Genomic DNA, 23,082 nt, shown 5'->3' with positions numbered 1-23,082 from the left:
AAAAAAAATAGGGCTTTCGCAGCAGTAGCTGCTCGGGCCCTAATAATAATAATTATATTAATAATAACAATCTGGAGAAAAACAAGAGGGCACTCGCAGGTAGGTGATCGGGCCCTAATAATAACAATAATAATAATAACTAGAGCTGCAAGCAGCTATAAAGGGCCCTCGCAGACCTGTGCACGTTGGGGTATGAACAGGTCGGGGTTTGAACAAGGAATATGAATGATGAAAAATTTGTTGTAGATCACTTCCGTGCAGGACTATTACCAAATATGTAAAATTTTGACAAAGTGGGACAATGTGTGTGGAGTTACTGCAGCTTTTATTGTTCCAATTTTGTGACTTTCAATGCCATATAGGCCACACCCACTGTCGAAACATTGTACTGATTTGTGGGGGGCATAAGGCATGGGCACTGGCTTTTCAGAAAATTTTTAGGGGTTTCACTTCAAGGGGCTCAGCAGAGTACATAAAAACATTAAGGATTTGCTATATTTTTTGCTGCCACTAGGTGGCGCTCGTACTATGATAAAAAATAGGCTTGTAGGTGTGTTTCACATTGGACTCCCATCCCATATATGAAGTTTTGCAAACATCAGATCATCTAGGTCCAATTACAGCATTTTTTACCGTTTTGGGGAGACATCAGACTTTGAGTTTGCATAGAAAACACGCCCTTTAATGAAAAGTCATAAAAGTTGAGAACCTTAATGTTCCAATGTGTCATAGCTTTTCTGACCATTTTTTAGTTCATTTAGTCAAACAGGCATTTCACAGTACATAAAAGTATAAAAAATTAGATTTTTGTCCGCCACTGGGTGGCGCTGTAAATGATTTGAAAGTTTATCACATAGCTGTGTTATTGCATTACTTTTAAAGGCCCAGGAAAGTTTCAGATGGTTTGAAGCTGTCATAGCTCAGTTATTAAGATTTTTGTCACTCTTAGCAAAGGAAGTATTAAACATAATTTGAAGCTCCGCCCCCATCTTTTATGTCTAGAGATCTTCACGATATTTGGACTATGTGTGCCCCTCAGTTGGATAATGGTTCATGCCAAAGTTGAAGGTAATGGGGTGAATCGTTTAAAAGAAAAAGGCACTAGTTTGAGACCAGCTAATGTCTAAGAATGGGACAAAACTGCACATTAAAAAAATTCATAACAATTTTTCTGTACATCCTAGCACATCACTTCTATTGACTTTTTTGTAGGTCTTGCAGTCCTTCATTTGCCTACAAAGTTTCATAGCTGTAGGGCAAACCAAACAGGATTGACTGTAATCTTTCGACTAATGACATTTTTTGCAGCCACTAAGTGGCGCTAGCTTTAAACTGGAATATATTTTTGTCGATATGTTCAGGAGAATATTTTCATCCAATGTGTGAAATTGTGAGAAGATCAGATCATCTGGGTCAAATTAGAGCAACTTTTACTGGACAGATAAAGCTTCGGAATGAAAATGGTCGTAGAGGCCACGCCCATTATCGAAACTTCGTAAAATTTGGTGGAGGTCAGCAGGGCTGTCTAGAGGCTTTTCAGACCTAATTTCAGCGATATTACATCAAAGGGCTCAGCTAAACACATAAAAACGTTTAAAAAATGCTCTATTTTTGGCTGCCACTAGGTGGCGCTCGCACTATAACAAAAAATACGTTGTTAGGTGTATTCCGCATTGGAAACCCATCAAATATATGAAGTTTAGAAAAGATAAGACCATCTGGGACCAAACACAGCAACTTTGTTCGTTTTGGCGAGACATCAGACTGACATTTTTGTTTGCCACTAGATGGCCTTATAAGCAATTGAATATTTTTTTAAACACTTGTGTTAAGGGCTTGAGTCTCCATGTGTCTGTGAAGTTTCAGATTTTTCTAAGCTTGTAAAGCTGAGTAATAAAGGTTTGTTTCACATGTGGCAAAGTAATCATCAAAGGCATAATATAAAGCCCCGCCCCCAACATATTTGATGGCGGATCATCACAAAAATTTGAACAATTGTGCCTGACAGTCAGATAAAACATCACAGCAAATTTGAAGTCGATCGGGTCAAGCGTTTGGGAGAAAAAAGGAGCAGTTCGGGACCTGCAAATGAGCAAAAACGGACCAAAAGTGCACATTCAAAAATTCATAACTCTCTTTCTGTACATCTGAGCATAGGGCTCGCGCTGACTTTTTTGTAGGGCTCGAGGTCCTACATAAGGCTACAAATTTTTGGAGCTCTAGGTCAAACGGGCCGGGAGTGAGAGGCTATTTTCCACTCATAAGGCCATTTTGGGGCCAATTACAGCCACTTTTTTCGTTTTGGCGAGTCATCTGACTTTGAGGTGGCGTGCAGACTACGCCCATTATCGAAAAGTCGTAAAATTTTAAAACCTTAATATTCTATGTCTTAATGATATTTTGACCAATTTGCATTTGTTTTACTCAAACAGACTGAGCACAATACATGAGAGTGTAAAAAATGACATTTTAATCAACCACTAGGCGGCGCTAGTAGGTATTTAAAAAAACTTTTTTTAAAGGTGTTAAAGACATAAGTTTCCATGTGTCTATGAAGTTTTAGATTTTTTTAAGCTAGTACATCAAAGTTATTAAGGTTTTTGTCACTCTTGGCGAAGGAAAAATTGAACACATAATTTGAAGCCACGCCCCTATCATATATGTCAGCGGATCTGCACCAAATTTTGCCCAATTGTGCCCCTATGTGTGAATATGGACCACAGCAAATTTGAAGGCGATTGAGTAAAGCGTTTGGGAGAAACAAGGAGCAGTTTGGGACCTGCAAACGTGCAAAAATGGGCCAAAAATGCACATTCAAAAATTCATAACTCTTTTTCTGTACATCTGAGCACATGGCTCACGCTGACTTTTTTGTAGGTCTCTAGGTCCTACATATGCCTAAAAATTTTCATAGCTCTAGGTCAAACGGGCCGGGACCAGGTGCACTTTTTCGACCTTAGGTGGCGCTGCAGAGCCATTTTTTTTGCATTGTTTTGGGAAACACAAAAATATCCAATTTTTCACCGGGCCCGACAAATGTGCAAATTTTGGTGACTTTTCGTGCATGTTTAGGCCCTCAAAAATGGAAAAGCGCTGCACAGTAAATAATAATAATAATAATAATAATAATAATAATAATCTGGAGAAAAACAAGAGGGCTCTCGCAGCGGTAGCTGCTCGGGCCCTAACTAGAATATTTGCAATTTCTGAAGAAATTGCGTGTGAAGGTGTAACCTCTGAAGGCAAAGGTGTTGAATGATGTGGAATGGTGGGAATTGGGGGAATTGATTAAAGTTGGAACGGTCCGAATCGGATGAAGAATCACAAACATAGAAGTGATAAACGGAAAAAGTGGAATTGTGGGTAATTTTTGAAGTCTGGAAATAAGAAAATTCAAACTACCATTGAATGGGGGGAATTGGATGAATCGATTAAACTTGGAACGGTCGCAATCGGATGAAGAATGGCAAAGGTAGAAGGGAAAAACTGAAAAAGTGGAATTGTGGGAAATTTTTGAATTGTGAGTAAAAATGGAGTGGCGGGCATTGGGAGAATGGATTAAAGTTGGAACGGTAAAAATCGGATGAAGAATGGTGAAGATAGAAGGGAAAAACTGAAAAAGTGGAATTGTGCGTAATTTTTGAAATTACGTAAGAAGAAAATAGATACATCATGGAATGGCGGGAATTGGGGGAATTGTTTAAAGTTGGAACGGTCGCAATCGGATGAAGAACGGCAAAGATAGAAGGGAAAAACTGAAAAAGTGGAATTATGGGTAATTTTTGAATTGTGGGTAAAAATGGAGTGGCGGGCATCGGGGGAATTGATGAAAGTTGGAACGGTCACAATCGGATGAAGAATGGAAAAGATAGAAGGGAAAAACTGAAAAAGTGGAATTGTGGGTAATTTTTTAATTCAGGTAAGAAGAAAATAGATACCACCATGTAATGGCGGGAATTGGGGGAATTGATTAAAGTTAGAACGGTCGCAATTGGATGAAGAATGGCAAAGATAGAAGGGAAAAACTGAAAAAGTGGAATTATGGGTAATTTTTAAATTGTGGGTAAAAATGGAGTGGCGGGCATCGGGGGATTTGATGAAAGTTGGAACGGTCAGAATCGGATGAAGAATGGCAAAGATAGAAGAGAAAAACTGAAAAAGTGGAATTATGGGTAATTTTTGAATTGTGGGTAAAAATGGAGTGGCGGGCATTGGGGGAATTGATTAAAGTTGGAATGGTCAGAATCGGATGAAGAATGGCAAAGATAGAGGGGAAAAACTGAAAAAGTGGAATTGTGGGTAATTTTTGAATCATGGGAAGAGGAAAGGGGATACACAAATGAAATGGTGGGAATTGGGGGAATCCATTAAAGTTGGAACGGTGGGAATCGGAGCAGGAATGGCCAAGATAGAAGGTTACAAAGTTTGGTGAGGAAAATGGGAATGAGGAATTATGGGTAAAAATATGAAAATAGTTATGAATTACTGGAAGGTGTGAATATGAGTAGTATTGATATTGGGGAATGTATTAACTGATTAATGTGAGTGTGAAGTAGAGAAGCTTCAAGTAAATAATGTTAAATCCACCACTGGAAATGAATTATGAATTGTTATACATGAAAAATATTGAATTATGGGAAAATATTAATAATTATTAACTGTTACAATGGTGGGAATGAGCCATAAGGCGAAATGTATGAGATAAATGTTATGAATATGAAATAGGAAAGCTCAAAATGTAAAATGTTTAATCTCCCATTGGGAATGAATGGGAAGCCCTCCCATTGGAAATGAATTATGAATATTTGAAGGATGAAAAATATGGAATTATGGGAAAATATTGGAATGTATTAATTACTGGAATGATGGGAAGGATCCCTAAAACGAGATGAATGAGTTAAATATTGAAAATATGAAAAGGGAAAGCTGTAATAATGAAACAAAAAATGACCCAATGTAAGTCAATGGGCCTTTTTGGGGTGGAAAACCTGGAATTCTGGGAAAACTGTGAATACTTGGAATTCCAAAAATGGAAACGCCCTTCGGGCGCTTAACTGGAATAGTGTCAAATTGGAACGGTGTGAATCGGATAAACTGGGAATGAGCTGAAATCCGTCGAAAAACAGGCAGAATAAGAATAATAATAATAACTAGAATATTTGCAATTTCTGAAGAAATTGCGTGTGAAGGTGTAACCTCTGAAGGCAAAGGTGTTGAATGATGTGGAATGGTGGGAATTGGGGGAATTGATTAAAGTTGGAACGGTCCGAATCGGATGAAGAATGACAAAGATAGAAGTGATAAACTGAAAAAGTGGAATTGTGGGTAATTTTTGAACTCTGGAAAGAAGAAAATTCAAACTACCATTGAATGGGGGGAATTGGATGAATCGATTAAACTTGGAACGGTCGCAATCGGATGAAGAATGGCAAAGGTAGAAGGGAAAAACTGAAAAAGTGGAATTGTGGGAAATTTTTGAATTGTGAGTAAAAATGGAGTGGCGGGCATTGGGAGAATGGATTAAAGTTAGAACGGTAAAAATCGGATGAAGAATGGTGAAGATAGAAGGGAAAAACTGAAAAAGTGGAATTATGGGTAATTTTTGAATTGTGGGTAAAAATGGAGTGGCGGGCATTGGGGGAATTGATTAAAGTTGGAACGGTCAGAATCGGATGAAGAATGGCAAAGATAGAAGGGAAAAACTGAAAAAGTGGAATTATGGGTAATTTTTGAATTGTGGGTAAAAATGGAGTGGCGGGCATCGGGGGAATTGATGAAAGTTGGAACGGTCAGAATCGGATGAAGAATGGCAAAGATAGAAGGGAAAAACTGAAAAAGTGGAATTATGGGTAATTTTTGAATTGTGGGTAAAAATGGAGTGGCGGGCATCAGGGGAATTGATTAATGTTGGAACGGTCACAATCGGATGAAGAATGGAAAAGATAGAAGGGAAAAACTGAAAAAGTGGAATTGTGGGTAATTTTTTAATTCAGGTAAGAAGAAAATAGATACCACCATGTAATGGCGGGAATTGGGGGAATTGATTCAAGTTGGAACGGTCGCAATTGGATGAAGAATGGCAAAGATAGAAGGGAAAAACTGAAAAAGTGGAATTATGGGTAATTTTTGAATTGTGGGTAAAAATGGAGTGGCGGGCATCGGGGGAATTGATGAAAGTTGGAACGGTCAGAATCGGATGAAAAATGGCAAAGATAGAAGGGAAAAACTGAAAAAGTGGAATTATGGGTAATTTTTGAATTGTGGGTAAAAATGGAGTGGCGGGCATTGGGGGAATTGATTAAAGTTGGAATGGTCAGAATCGGATAAAGAATGGAAAAGATAGAGGGGAAAAACTGATAAAGTGGAATTGTGGGTAATTTTTGAATCATGGGAAGAGGAAAGGGGATACACAAATGAAATGGTGGGAATTGGGGGAATCCATTAAAGTTGGAACGGTGGGAATCGGAGCAGGAATGGCCAAGATAGAAGGTTACAAAGTTTTGGATGAGGAAAATGGGAATGAGGAATTATGGGTAAAAATATGAAAATAGTTATGAATTACTGGAAGGTGTGAATATGAGTAGTATTCAAATTGGGGAATGTATTAACTGATTAATGTGAGTGTGAAGTGGAGAAGCTTTAAATAAAAAATGTAAAGTCCGCCACTGGGAATGAATTATGAATTGTTATACATGAAAAATATGTAATTATGGGAAAATATTGAAAATTATTAATTGTTACAATAGTGGGAATGAGCCAACAGGCGAAATGTATGAGTTAAATGTTATGAATATGAAATAGGAAAGCTCAAAATGTGAAATGTTTAATCTCCCATTGGGAATGAATGGGAAGCCCTCCCATTGGAAATGAATTATGAATATTTGAAGGATGAAAAATATGGAATTATGGGAAAATATTGGAATGTATTAATTACTGGAATGATAGGAAGGATCCCTATAACGAGATGAATAAGTTAAATATTGAAAATATGAAAAGGGAGAGCTGTAATAATGAAACAAAATATGACCCAATGTTAGTCAATGGGACTTTTTGGGGTGGAAAACCGGGAATTCTGGGAAAACTGTGAATACTTGGAATTCCAAAAATGGAAACGCCCTTCGGGCGCTTTACTGGAATAATGTGAAATTGGAACGGTGTGAATCGGATAAACTGGGAATGAGCTGAAACCCGTCGAAAAACAGGCAGAAGTAGAATAATAATAACTAGAATATTTGCAATTTCTGAAGAAATTGCGTGTGAAGGTGTAACCTCTGAAGGCAAAGGTGTTGAATGATGTGGAATGGTGGGAATTGGGGGAATTGATTAAAGTTGGAACGGTCCGAATCGGATGAAGAATGACAAAGATAGAAGTGATAAACTGAAAAAGTGGAATTGTGGGTAATTTTTGAACTCTGGAAAGAAGAAAATTCAAACTACCATTGAATGGGGGGAATTGGATGAATCGATTAAACTTGGAACGGTCGCAATCGGATGAAGAATGGCAAAGGTAGAAGGGAAAAACTGAAAAAGTGGAATTGTGGGAAATTTTTGAATTGTGAGTAAAAATGGAGTGGCGGGCATTGGGAGAATGGATTAAAGTTAGAACGGTAAAAATCGGATGAAGAATGGTGAAGATAGAAGGGAAAAACTGAAAAAGTGGAATTATGGGTAATTTTTGAATTGTGGGTAAAAATGGAGTGGCGGGCATTGGGGGAATTGATTAAAGTTGGAACGGTCAGAATCGGATGAAGAATGGCAAAGATAGAAGGGAAAAACTGAAAAAGTGGAATTATGGGTAATTTTTGAATTGTGGGTAAAAATGGAGTGGCGGGCATCGGGGGAATTGATGAAAGTTGGAACGGTCAGAATCGGATGAAGAATGGCAAAGATAGAAGGGAAAAACTGAAAAAGTGGAATTATGGGTAATTTTTGAATTGTGGGTAAAAATGGAGTGGCGGGCATCAGGGGAATTGATTAATGTTGGAACGGTCACAATCGGATGAAGAATGGAAAAGATAGAAGGGAAAAACTGAAAAAGTGGAATTGTGGGTAATTTTTTAATTCAGGTAAGAAGAAAATAGATACCACCATGTAATGGCGGGAATTGGGGGAATTGATTCAAGTTGGAACGGTCGCAATTGGATGAAGAATGGCAAAGATAGAAGGGAAAAACTGAAAAAGTGGAATTATGGGTAATTTTTGAATTGTGGGTAAAAATGGAGTGGCGGGCATCGGGGGAATTGATGAAAGTTGGAACGGTCAGAATCGGATGAAGAATGGCAAAGATAGAAGGGAAAAACTGAAAAAGTGGAATTATGGGTAATTTTTGAATTGTGGGTAAAAATGGAGTGGCGGGCATTGGGGGAATTGATTAAAGTTGGAATGGTCAGAATCGGATAAAGAATGGAAAAGATAGAGGGGAAAAACTGATAAAGTGGAATTGTGGGTAATTTTTGAATCATGGGAAGAGGAAAGGGGATACACAAATGAAATGGTGGGAATTGGGGGAATCCATTAAAGTTGGAACGGTGGGAATCGGAGCAGGAATGGCCAAGATAGAAGGTTACAAAGTTTTGGATGAGGAAAATGGGAATGAGGAATTATGGGTAAAAATATGAAAATAGTTATGAATTATTGGAAGGTGTGAATATGAGTAGTATTCAAATTGGGGAATGTATTAACTGATTAATGTGAGTGTGAAGTGGAGAAGCTTTAAATAAAAAATGTTAAGTCCGCCACTGGGAATGAATTATGAGTTGTTATACATGAAAAATATGTAATTATGGGAAAATATTGAAAATTATTAATTGTTACAATAGTGGGAATGAGCCAACAGGCGAAATGTATGAGTTAAATGTTATGAATATGAAATAGGAAAGCTCAAAATGTGAAATGTTTAATCTCCCATTGGGAATGAATGGGAAGCCCTCCCATTGGAAATGAATTATGAATATTTGAAGGATGAAAAATATGGAATTATGGGAAAATATTGGAATGTATTAATTACTGGAATGATAGGAAGGATCCCTATAACGAGATGAATAAGTTAAATATTGAAAATATGAAAAGGGAGAGCTGTAATAATGAAACAAAATATGACCCAATGTTAGTCAATGGGACTTTTTGGGGTGGAAAACCGGGAATTCTGGGAAAACTGTGAATACTTGGAATTCCAAAAATGGAAACGCCCTTCGGGCGCTTTACTGGAATAATGTGAAATTGGAACGGTGTGAATCGGATAAACTGGGAATGAGCTGAAACCCGTCGAAAAACAGGCAGAAGTAGAATAATAATAATAATAATAATAATAAAGAAAATGGCCGAACACAATAACATATGTGTGAAGGTTCCACCTTCACACAATAATAATAATAATAAAGAAAATGGCCGAACACAATAACATATGTGTGAAGGTTCCACCTTCACACAATAATAAAGAAAATGGCCGAGCACAATAACATATGTGTGAAGGTTCCACCTTCACACAATAATAATAAGAATAATAATCTGGAGAAAAACAAGAGGGCTCTCGCAGCGGTAGCTGCTCGGGCCCTAACTAGAGCTGCAAGCAGCTATAAAGGGCCCTCGCAGACCTGTGCACGTTGGGGTATGAACAGGTCGGGGTATGAACAAGGACTATGAACGATGAAATAGTAGTTGTAGATGACTTCAGTGCAGGACTCTTACCAAATATGTAAAATTTAGACAAGGTGGGACAATGTGGGTGGAGTTACTGCAGCTTTGATTGTTACAGTTTTGTAGCTTTCAATGCTGTATAGGCCACACCCACTGTGGAAACATCATACTGATTTGTGGAGGGCATAAGGCATGGCCACTGGCTTTTCAGAAAACATTTAAGGGATATCACTTCAAGGGGCTCAGCAGAGTACATAAAAACGTTAAGGATTTGCTATAGTTTTTGCTGCCACTAGGTGGCGCTCGTACTATGATAAAAAATAGGCTTGTAGGTGTGTTTCACATTGGACACCCATCCCATATATGAAGTTTTAAAAATATCAGATCGTCTAGGTCCAAATACAGCAACTTTTACCGTTTTCGCGAGACATCAGATTTTGAGTTGTAGTAGAGGCCACGCCCTTTAATAAAAAGTCATAAAAGTTGAGAACCTTAATGTTCCAATGTGTCATAGCTTTTCTGACCATTTTTTAGTTCATTTAGTCAAACAGGCATTTCACAGTACATAAAAGTATAAAAAATGAGATTTTTGTCCGCCACTGGGTGGCGCTGTAAATGATTTGAAAGTTTATCACATAGCTGTATTATTGCATGACTTTTAAAGTCCCAGGAAAGTTTCAGATGGTTTGAAGCTGTCATAGCTGAGTTATTAACATTTTTGTCACTCTTGGCGAAGGAAGTATTAAACATAATTTGAAGCTCCGCCCCCATCTTTTCTGTCAAGAGATCTTCACGATATTTGGACTATGTGTGCCCCTCAGTTGGATAATGATTCATGCCAAAGTTGAAGGTAATGGGGTGAATCGTTTAAGAGAAAAAGGCACTAGTTTGAGACCAGCTAATGTCTAAGAATGGGACAAAACTGCACATTAAAAAAATTCTTAACAATTTTTCTGTACATCCTAGCACATCACTTCTATTGACTTTTTTGTAGGTCTTGCAGTTCTTCATTTGCCTACAAAGTTTCATAGCTGTAGGTCAAACCAAACAGGATTGACTGTAATCTTTCGACTAATGACATTTTTTGCAGCCACTAGGTGGCGCTAGCTTTAAACTGGAATATATTTTTGTCGATATGTTCAGGAGAATATTTTCATCCAATGTGTGAAATTGTGAGAAGATCAGATCATCTGGGTCAAATTAGAGCAACTTTTACTGGACAGATAAAGCTTCGGAATGAAAATGGTCGTAGAGGCCACGCCCATTATCGAAACTTCGTAAAATTTGGTGGAGGTCAGCAGGGCTGTCTAGAGGCTTTTCAGACCTAATTTCAGCGATATTACATCAAAGGGCTCAGCTAAACACATAAAAACGTTTAAAAAATGCTCTATTTTTGGCTGCCACTAGGTGGCGCTCGCACTATAACAAAAAATACGTTGTTAGGTGTATTCCGCATTGGAAACCCATCAAATATATGAAGTTTAGAAAAGATAAGACCATCTGGGACCAAACACAGCAACTTTGTTCGTTTTGGCGAGACATCAGACTGACATTTTTGTTTGCCACTAGATGGCCTTATAAGCAATTGAATATTTTTTTAAACACTTGTGTTAAGGGCTTAAGTCTCCATGTGTCTGTGAAGTTTCAGATTTTTCTAAGCTTGTAAAGCTGAGTTATAAAGGTTTGTTTCACATGTGGCAAAGTAATCATCAAAGGCATAATATAAAGCCCCGCCCCCAACATATTTGATGGCGGATCGTCACAAAAATTTGAACAATTGTGCCTGACAGTCAGATAAAACATCACAGCAAATTTGAAGTCGATCGGGTCAAGCGTTTGGGAGAAAAAAGGAGCAGTTCGGGACCTGCAAATGAGCAAAAACGGGCTAAAGGTGCACATTCAAAAATTCATAACTCTCTTTCTGTACATCTGAGCATAGGGCTCGCGCTGACTTTTTTGTAGGGCTCGAGGTCCTACATAAGGCTACAAATTTTTGGAGCTCTAGGTCAAACGGGCCGGGAGTGAGAGGCTATTTTCCACTCATAAGGCCATTTTGGGGCCAATTACAGCCACATTTTTCGTTTTGGCGAGTCATCTGACTTTGAGGTGGCGTGCAGACTACGCCCATTATCGAAAAGTCGTAAAATTTTAAAACCTTAATATTCCATGTCTTAATGATATTCTGACCAATTTTCATTTGTTTTACTCAAACAGACTGAGCACAATACATGAAAGTGTAAAAAATGACATTTTAATCAACCACTAGGCGGCGCTAGTAGGTATTTAAAAAAACTTTTTTAAAAAGTGTTAAAGACATAAGTTTCCATGTGTCTATGAAGTTTTAGATTTTTTTAAGCTAGTACATCAAAGTTATTAAGGTTTTTGTCACTCTTGGCGAAGGAAAAATTGAACACATAATTTGAAGCCACGCCCCTATCATATATGTCAGCGGATCTGCACCAAATTTAGCCCACTTGTGCCCCTATGTGTGAATATGGACCACAGCAAATTTGAAGGCGATTGAGTAAAGCGTTTGGGAGAAACAAGGAGCAGTTTGGGACCTGCAAACGTGCAAAAATGGGCCAAAAATGCACATTCAAAAATTCATAACTCTTTTTCTGTACATCTGAGCACATGGCTCGCGCTGACTTTTTTGTAGGTCTCTAGGTCCTACATATGGCTAAAAATTTTCGTAGCTCTAGGTCAAACGGGCCGGGACCAGGTGCACTTTTTCGACCTTAGGTGGCGCTGCAGAGCCATTTTTTTTGCATTGTTTTGGGAAACACAAAAATATCCAATTTTTCACCGGGCCCGACAAATGTGCAAATTTTGGTGACTTTTCGTGCATGTTTAGGCCCTCAAAAATGGAAAAGCGCTGCACAGTAAATAATAATAATAATAATAATAATCTGGAGAAAAACAAGAGGGCTCTCGCAGCGGTAGCTGCTCGGGCCCTAATAATAATCTGGAGAAAAACAAGAGGGCTCTCGCAGCGGTAGCTGCTCGGGCCCTAATAATAATAATAATAATAATAATCCGGTGAAAAACAAGAGGGCTCTCGCAGCGGTAGCTGCTCGGGCCCTAATAATAATCTGGAGAAAAACAAGAGGGCTCTCGCAGCGGTAGCTGCTCGGGCCTTAATAATAATAATAATAATAATAATAATAATAATAATAATAATCCGGAGAAATCCGGAGAAAAACAAGAGGGCTCTCGCAGCGGTAGCTGCTCGGGCCCTAATAATAAGAATAATAATCTGGAGAAAAACAAGAGGGCTCTCGCAGCGGTAGCTGCTTGGGCCCTAATAATCTGGAGAAAAACAAAAGGGCTCTCGCAGCGGTAGCTGCTCGGGCCCTAATAATAATCCGGAGAAAAACAAGAGGGCTCTCGCAGCGGTAGCTGCTCGGGCCCTAATAATCCGGAGAAAAACAAGAGGGCTCTCGCAGCGGTAGCTGCTCGGGCCCTAATAATAATAATCCGGAGAAAAACAAGAGGGCTCTCGCAGCGGTAGCGGCTCGGGCCCTAATAACATCTCAAGCAAGTTAAATAAGACAATAGTCATTGGAGGAGAGGAATCTTTTGGGGTAAAACTATCAATTCCAGGACAATGTTTAGCTTGGTATACTTTATGGGCTATTTAAATTCAACTAACAGTTTACCATGTGTACAGTAATTGTCATCAGTATACCATATTTATCCGCACTATAAGGCACACCGGATTATAAGGCGCACTATCAATGAATGGCCGAGTTTCTAAAAAATGCCATATATAAGGCACACCGGATTATAAGGCGCACATAGAGTTGAGACCATAGTACTGGCTGGGATTGCATTATGCATCCATTAGATAGAATTGTGTTATGCAGCCACTAGACGGTGCTCTACTAAAGGGAATGTATTAAAAACAATCAGTAAAGTCATCAAACTTTATTAATAGATCATAAACTTTATTCATACAATATAAGCGTTGTATGGATATTATAATAAGAAATATTTGTTGTTAAAAAAATCAGATAAAACAGAGAATGTGTTATTGGTAATTGCTATTTAACTACTAACCAGAAGCCGCAGAGCGCAGAATAGCTCAAGCCATGCACCTGTGAACGCTGCACCGCAATACTTTCGATTTTCCCCTCGGCATGCATTATATATTTTTGACCTGCTGTTACGATATGGCGCACAAAGAAGTTAGGAATAAACGAAAGACAGGGAAATTTAAACGACAAACATGCATCGGTAAGAGTTTAGAGCCAAGCGCGGGTGAAGGCTGGCGCTGCTTTTTCATTTTTACCTCGGCGTGCATTATATATTTTTAGTGGTGTAAAGATAAACCGATTTGAATCAGTTATCGATCTATAACGTATGAGATCCGAGTGCATCGGTCGATGGAGCCTTGAATCGGTTAAAATACACTAAGAGCAATCTGATGGCCCGGATTTATGGCCGCAAATCGGTTGCCTGACTAACCTTATTACCTTACTGTTTACTTGTCTTAATGAATCGTTCCTGAATCGGATCGTAGCCTGTGAATCAAGATTTGAATCAGATCGTTTTCTTGGTAAAAGATTTACACCCCTATATATTTTCTGACCCGCTGTTACGATATGGAGCACAAAGAAGTTAGGAATCAACAAAACAAATTTAAAGGACAAACATGAGTGTGGGGACACACACTCTTAAGTCCCCCCCCCCCCCCCCCCCCCCCAAAAAAAAAAAAAAAAAAATCGTGTTGGGCCTGCAAATCAAGTTAATTAATCGCACCGGGCCGTGGCGGCTTTAATACCCTCTGGTAAGGCTTTAATACCCTCTGGTAAGGTCGAAAAAGTGCACCAGGTCGGTGCACTTTTTAGGCATACATTAGTTTATGCAGTCAGCACATGATTTGATATATATTTGATATATATATATATGGCGCACCGGATTATAACGCACACTGTCAGCTTTTAAAAAAAAAAATCAGGCTTATAGTGCGGAAAATACTGTAATTAGTAGTTCGAGAGTGTTAGGTTTTCATCAAAATGATGCACAAACCTCAGTTCTTTTGAAAAAGTTGCTAAACATGGAAATGACAAGGACATTTCATTTTACCTTCAGACAAGCATACAGCAAGCATATTAAATCCAATTTAAACTGGATTGAGAGTTGTGTGTTGTTTATTTGGGGGTACAGTCTGTTTACAACTAAAACATACTCTATGACACAATGTCTACTATTTAACATACACTTCAAATGTTCTGAAGTGATTTAAGAAAACCACCTTAGGGGCCAGATGCCCATTTTTTGAGACCAGTTAAATGGTGAGGGTATATGGTAACAAAATAGACTTACATGCCACATCAGTTGGGCACATGGTTATCAAAGTTATGGCCAAGTCTGGTGAAAATTGGGCTATTGATGTTCAGATAGAAAGAAGGGCAGACTGATTAGAAATGTTAAAAAAAACTAAATTGTAAGTTCAACACTACCTAATTCCCTTGATATTGATACTGAAACAATAACGCAGGAAAAACCTAAAACACCAGTAAGTGGAATCCTGCATGGAGCATGCTCATTCGACTCATCCGACGTAGAGAATGATGCCTAAGATGTCAACAGTGCTGGATAATCTTTAACAACCTGGACTTAACCTGCCAGAACACTCTGACAGCACTGCACAACTCTACCAGCGATAGAATTGTACACCAGCAAGGTGTGAAGGAGAAATGTTGCCATTCCGTGCTGCTTGCAGCTGTCACAGCACACATCCAGAACATTGGATTCAATAGTCAGATTGGATTGAACGAATATAATAAATCCTGTACATACTGTAATATACAAGAGTCACTCATAAAAAGAATGAAACATGCACACTTAGCCTATTTTTTGATTATCTGTGCAGAACTTCTAAATCTGCATGGAAGATGGCGGGGGGAGGGGCACTAAGTACTGTGTATCAGTACTTTTCTTGTACTGGTATATTGGACAACTGTAGTTTGAAGACAAAACTGTCATTGGCTTTGTAATCATTTTACTGTGTCGGGATTATTCAGTCAACTGTCAAATTAAATCAAGAACTATTTCATATAATGTACATTCCGCATTCGGTTGAAGTTGGGAAAATGTGTAAAATGTAAATAAAAACAAAATACAACAATTTGAAAATCCTTCTCAACCCATATTCAATTGATTACACTACAAAGATAAATTACAAATATATATTACTGTTTGAGTCATGATTCTCCCAATTCACTTAAAAGTTAAAACAATATTGTAGGTACTCGTCCATTGTAAATGCAATGTTGCTTCATTACAAAGAAGCATGCAATGAAGCGTTATCAACACAAAAGTTCCACAAATAGAGCATGGCTTGTTTCCGGAAGTTCCCAATTTTTTTTTTTCTTTTTAATCTTGCGAGTTGGTATTTCCTGCGCAAGCATAGTATGATCTTCCAGGGATTCAGTGACGGGGCACACTGGAGGGGAGACGCATGCAGTGGGCAGGGGTGTGCGGTGTCGCTGCGATAGCACTACGCAGCGCCGCGGTGACGCAACCCTATAGGATTAGAGCACCATAACCTTAATATTTAAAATTACATTTAGAAAACCAACAAAGTACTCAAATTTAAATTTAGCTTAAATATTAATTTCACAATCAGTGAAAACCTCATAAGAGCCGTGGGACACAGACCCTCAGCACAGCTTTGATCACTAACTGCTCTTGGATCAAGCAGCACCTCGGCACTTCAAGATTTATTTTTCTCCAGCAGAAGCATACCACTCAAGTTGAAAAAAAACTAGCTGCTCTTGGATCAAGCCGCACCTCGGCACTTTAAGATGTATTTTTCTTCAGCAGGTGTGTGTCACACAAGTTGAAAAAAAATATCCAACACGGCTTGCATTTTTAATGTTGTTGTTGTTTTTTTTTTTTAAATGAACTGATTAAAAGACAGCATGATCAGAGAATTTGATCATGTATTGGTTTAGTTAAACTCTAACCCAGTGCTAATGTGCTAATCAGGTTGACACACAGTTACAGACAAGACCACAGAAATGGACAACATTAATCTGGATTACCTTTGCCAGGCTGAGTTGGTCATGTCGGAGTTTCTGTTTGTTTTTCTGCAGTTTGCCAGGCATCATCTTCCCCATCCGGAAGTCAAAACATGCCAAATCCACTTTGTTTCCAAGGTAACGGGACAACTGGGGTTTACTCCTGAACTTCTTTCCTGTAGGACTAAAGGGAAAGACAAATGGTATTTCAGAGGCATGTAAGCAGAATTCCTATAAACCAAACATAAAACATTGCCTATAAATTGTTCCAAGCAAAGAAAAGGTCTAGATTAGGAATAGTCTTTGATCAGTAGTGTCACTGAAATAAATTTAGAAAGCTGTTACTGTATCTTTCATAAATACAGACCTAGCAAGGTTTTTTTTTTTTTTTGCTATTCTGAATAAATTCCTGCCCTTTGGAATAAGAGACCAGGGATGCCCATGTAAATGCCAAATTCTGAAAAGGCTGACCAAAAATCTTAATCCTCAACCATGACCATGACTTTTCCCACCTTGTTATCACAATTTTATAGGTCACCCTTAAATGCCATAGCAATCAGAAAGACTGAAAATACTTAACTTTGCTGGGTTAAAAATCAAACTAAACAAAGATATCATTTTGGAGATCTTTTAACTCAGCTCTGATGTGAGATTTTTGTGGGAACCCTGTGTAAAGAGATCTGTCAGAGTTATCAATAATGAGAGACTGGAGAAAAGCCAAAACTCTGAGTCAAACACGATCTTTTGCAAAAAAGGGAGAGCACCAGGGTCTTCCGGTGCTCTGGGGCTCTCCTTGTTTTATTCCAAAGATTACAAAGAAGGCGGTTACAAGTTTCAAAATAATACCATTTAAGGAGTTGTTTATGTCTGTAGCGTGAGTGTGTGTGCATGTGTATATTTGTGTGTTCGTGTGTGTGTGAGTGAGTAGGTTAAGAGGTGTGCGAGCAAAGTGTTTTTATATAACATATACATATATATACAATTATTCCATCATTTCCCTCCTGTTTATTGAATAAAAATACATCCTTCATCATTAAGCCCCCTTAATACAATATATAGCCTTTCACCATTAATGTTTACCATCGTTCAGTAAGGTCATGTTTTTATCGTTGGACTCTCCTATCAATGAACTCAATATTAATATTAAACAACTCTAGGAGTTGCACATAATTATCAATAACATAGCCATCCATTCATCAGATATAATCCAAGGAAAAGAATCTCAACCTTTCATGAACAACGTGTGTTGGTGTGAGCTGGTCTGGTCTGGTCACAGTCTCCGACGGTCACCGAATTGAATTTAGGTATGATTATGTACCATTGCAATGCATAAAACATCCACAACAAGTATTAAACAAGGAACTATACATCATCATCATGACTCATGTCATGGTGTCCATTTGACACAAGTCGTGGTCCTCGAATGACATCCCTCCCATCTTCCTCCTCGTCAGGCAGGAGCCGCATAAGATGAAAAGTCATGAACACCAAGCACAACCACATTGTACATAATATTGCTTCTGGCTTGCACTCAATGTGATGTTGCATGTTCTTTGTTTTATATTTCAAGTGTCTGATCTCTTTTTTGAGCCAGGACGCAACCATCTTTCTATCTTTCGAGGGAGGGAGAGAGGTTATCAGCACATCGCCTCCTTATTTGCAGCAGTGTCCTTGTTTTGCACTTGGTCAGGCGTTTGGTGTATGTGTGTGCGTACTTGCAAGCTGGGTCTCATACCCCCTCAGTGGCCCAAGGAAGACAGCCAACCTTTGTTTTGGATTGCGTGTCACCCATTTGTCTCTACAGGTGGGGGCCCGGAGGTTCATGGTCACTTCTTGCTGGATGGTCAGGCCCTGCGACTTCACAGCTCCCATAGTGGCTAGGGCTCTTCTCGGGAACGAACTGCTCCCCATTTCGATGGGACTGATAGGCTCCATATGCCTTATCCTCTTTGTTGTCAGACTCCGCCCCTCAACCAAGGTGAGCTGTTTGTCAATGGTACCTGCCTTTGCAGTGTGACGAGTTGACCCAAGATGGTCGTTCAGCGATCCTCACAGGAGCTAGGGTTGTCAACCGTTGAAATGGACCTTCCCACAGTGGACTGGACCGGCACTTGCATTTGATACCTTCGATTAGGTCCCAGTAACCATCTCTGATGGGAGGTTGGCCCTTCTGCAAGGGCAGAGACTCACCTGGCAAGTGATTAAATTTGAAATATGTTCCTCATGTAACAACAGATGTCTATCTCTCATGTTTGGGTAATTTACAATAAATTATATGGTTGGTTTTCCATATGAAATCTCAAATAGACAAAATTGTCTGGTTCTTTTGACTATTCTTGGTCACGCGCAGTTTGACCGGATCAAGGCAACCTAACATGACCTCCCTATCGTGGTCGTGCTTTCTTTACAGTGCCATTTGTTCTTTCCAACATACTGCACTGTGTGGGTGATACAACCAATCATAAATTGTGTTTCTTTATCTGTTGAAATGCTTTGTATATGCCATACATACATACATATACATTTATGAAGTTTATACAATGCTTTCGTCACAATAGCTGAGTATTTACCTGGAACCATTTGACAAATTTTAAAACACATCATTGAGTACTAAGCAAAATTCATTTTGTCTCATGCATGCTCAACAAAAGCTCTAAAAAAAATAAAACCCCATAAAAAGTGTTGTTCCATTATCTTATACCATCCCTCCTGTTGAAAGGTGACAAACCTTTCTGGAGGATGGGTTTGCCATATCTATTTTTATTTGTCAAATGTATTATATGAATTTTCAACAATTGACATTTAAAAACAAGTTATTTCCTTTCTAGTGCATGTCTTAAGCATAGGTGTCAAACACAAGGCCCGGGGGCCAGATCCGGCCCGCCACATCATTTCACTCGGCCCGCGAAATGCCCATTCCAATTCAAGGTTCCGGTCAAAATACCACATTTGTAAGTTGTCTTCAGCTTTTAAAATTGTTTGGGGGGAAAAAGCAAGCGCTTTTTACCCTCACCCACTCTTTGATTTCCAAACTAGTTCAAAGTGTGACAGAAACTGTAACTGCAACGTGGCCCTCGGTAAAAATGAGTTTGACACCGCTGCCTTAAATGAACTTGAAATGAATGTGTCTTTCTCACAACACAGGTCATTTTCAAAATTATCGTCCATGTATGTCTTGTGGGTTTTTATTAAAAAGAACGCATTTCTTAAATCAACTGCAGAAAATATCTTTGTTTTAGGATCCAAATGATTTATGGTGAATAGAGTGAATTTATATAGCGCCCTCCACACCGTATGGTGTACAAAGCGCCCTACAAAGACTCACCTTCACCCATTCACACAAATTCATACCCCAATGGAAGCTGCGGCCACGCAGGGCACCATCAGTTCCACTGGGAGCAAATTAGAGTTCAGTGTCTTGCTCAAGGACACTTTGACATAGTTGCCGGGTCAGTGATTGAACCCACAACCTTCTGTCACTCCACTGTTGGTAAATGCCAATAATTTAGCTTTTTTGTTGCTTTTTCCTTTGTGAATGATCAATTACCAGTTTAGCTTTTGACCATGGACTATATTCCCTTTATACTAATGTCCAAATATCATCATTAAGCCAAAGTCAGGATTAGCAATATTTTCGTCTTGTGGCAAGATGTTGCCTTTGTACATCTTCTAAGTCATGTGTCTGCATTTTGCTGCACTGACACTGTTTTGGTATCTTGAGTACATTCTCTTTTGTACATCTTCAATGTTTTGTTAAATATGGCCTTGGTTTCCAGTCTGTCTACAATGTTTTTGCTAAAGTTTGTTGGATTCCCAGGCCTTTCTCCTCGGCAGCCATGAGACCTAAATTTGTGTTTGTCTCATTTATTCAGGACACATGGGAATCTCTCTGTTTTGTCAAAACAAAGGCAAATACAAGAATTACAATAATGTTCCTTTTATTTCTTTTGCTTCTTTCAATGTTGCTCTTAAATTGTGCAATGTGTTTGTATGTACCACAAAATCAGTCAATTAATACAATAGCATTCATAAATTCGTTAATTGTTGGATTGTTTTTGGTCATAGTTTCACCTCCTCATGCTCATATTAGTCATCGGGAGCGGGGGTCTGTCTCCTTGTCTCCCAGTGTGACATGCAATTATTATCTTCTTTTTTTTTTATTTCACCTTTACTGAACCAACTGCCACGTTTAGCGTTTTCTCATACGGTGTATATTTACCATTTTTTTCTGACCGTTATTATGTCTATTGTGGATTATTTTCATTATTATTATTTCATCATTTCATTTTCATTTCTTATATATATATATATATATATATATATATATATATATATATATATATATATATATATATATCTGTATATATTTCTAACTGTTGTTTAATATTAATTTTCTACATGCACCTGAATCACAGGTGAGAATATATAACTTTCTCTAACTATTTTTAAAGTTATCTCCTGTAAGTTTCTACTGCCTGTGCATCTAATAACTCTAATTAGATTGTATAATTTTATCTAGTTAGATACAACAAGAACAACCGCTGATCTACTTCTTCTTTAATCACACCAGAATGTCCGTTTTCTTCTCTACATTTTTACTTACTTCTACTACTCTATTTTACTACGCCACTCTCAGCTAAATAGTGCACTTATCTGAACTTTTGAGTGACTAGGTTCACATCATGTCTACGTTTTGTTTGTAGTATAATTCCATTTAGCCTTGCAATTCTTTTCAGCTGCTGTCAATATGTTCAGCCTGTTTATCCATTATCTACCATAATGCGATTTGTAAAAAAAAAAACTCTTGCAAACTATACTATATGAAACAATTAACATATCAACTGGTTCATCCTCCTTTTGCACAGTTGAATCTATTTTACTGTAATACTACAGTAATACTATTTTGCTAATCTAATCATACTAATTATTACACTACAAGGCATCAATCTTCTACCTTATAGATTCATATTTTGTAAGGTGCCAGACTTTCCCCCACTTTCATTTACTCGTTTTTTGAGCAGGGCCAGTATAAAAAACTAATTCTGCCCTTTCTGCCTCCTTTTGTCTTAACATGTAAAAGTTGTTACTTGGATCATGAAATACAACTCCCTATCACGTATCTATGAAATTCTTTATACAGGTGTGGTTGGCAGAGAAGGGTCACATTCCTGTTTTCAGAAAGTGGAGGCTAAATTACAAAATAAGTCGCAGTTGCGGTAAAAAGGGAGGCAGAGGCCTCTGATTGCCACCCCTGCTCTCCGCGCCCCTGCTTTGTCCCGTTATCTGCAATCCTTGCAAGCAGCTTTGTTTTGGTGTCTACTTGGCTGATTTATTTTCTCTACAGGTCATTTAATGGCTGCTGCTATTTCCTTATCCAACTTTTTCTCTTTTATCGATTTTGCTATTTGAAATTTTTTTCTTCGGCTTTGTTCTAACAAATTCAGTGGTCTCTATCAATTTTCTAATTTAAAATATTTTCCACTTTGAAGAACAACAACAGCAACAAAAACAAAATCAACTTTAGCAATAACGACAATTCTCACAACTAGGGCAACAACAATAACAGCAACACATGCAGCAAACTGTGTGAAAATTTCAACAGCGCAAGCTTCACAGGCTTACACTCACAATCACTTCTCATTTTCATACCACAGTCACCCAAGCTGGCTATCGTACGACAACATGCCTACATGTTATTAAGCTATGAAAACACAACATTACAATTAATTCAACATCATCTGGCCATCCACCCCTGGCATAGCCTCACATATAACACATCAACTTTGTGTATTTTATTTGTGTTTCAACCACTAATTATTCATTGCCATTTAATCTAGCATTCGAAAACATCCTAATTCATAATTTAGTCTCAACTGATCCCATAATACATTTTTCCATTTTCCTCATTTCACCTGTGTGCTGAGAATTAACCCTGTGAATGGACCAGTTTCTGCCCACAAACCTCAGGTTTGAAACATCTCAAATTTGTCATTTTGACTTTTAACCATGCAGACTAGATAAATCATGATCTAACAATGTCTTTTAGCCAAATTTCAACCAATATCATTGTTTATTTCTAACAATCTAACATACGAACATGTAACACACCAATAGTTACACACCAGCAAACTGACAGATACACACGCAGATCCACATCACACAACAGGCAGTTTACAACGTATATGCGTATTTTATTAAGCACGTACAAGACCCATTTTTTGCACACACCATTTCAAATGGCATCACTTCTTTGGCTTCATGTCAACCCTCAGTACTCAGATGTGGAGCTGAGACCCAGTCCCGAAAAGGGTCTTGCTGCCGTGGCCACGGTCTTGCCTGGTTGTCAACTCTGCCTCTGAAAACCTCAGGTGTCTGGGTTTAAGAATTTGGTGGTAAACTCAGGTACTAATTGTTGGTG

The 23,082-nt window shown here is 38.4% G+C and overlaps 1 protein-coding gene across 2 annotated transcripts in view; it reads right to left on the bottom strand.

Moving 5' to 3' along the window:
- mbd2 (methyl-CpG binding domain protein 2) overlaps positions 1-23,082 on the bottom strand; it is a 61,036-nt gene that overhangs the window by 33,165 nt on the left and 4,789 nt on the right. For both annotated transcript variants that reach the window (XM_088434841.1, XM_088434840.1), the window contains exon 2: positions 16,689-16,848. In XM_088434841.1, coding sequence (XP_088290967.1) covers positions 16,689-16,848 — 160 coding nt within the window. The remainder of the gene's footprint in view (positions 1-16,688; positions 16,849-23,082) is intronic.

This window comes from Hippichthys cyanospilos, chromosome 15, assembly GCF_059441005.1.
Source record: "Hippichthys cyanospilos isolate Australia breed blue-spotted pipefish chromosome 15, RoL_Hcya_1.0, whole genome shotgun sequence".
NCBI lineage: Eukaryota > Metazoa > Chordata > Actinopteri > Syngnathiformes > Syngnathidae > Hippichthys > Hippichthys cyanospilos.
This window is presented reverse-complemented; position numbering and strand designations above follow the sequence as displayed.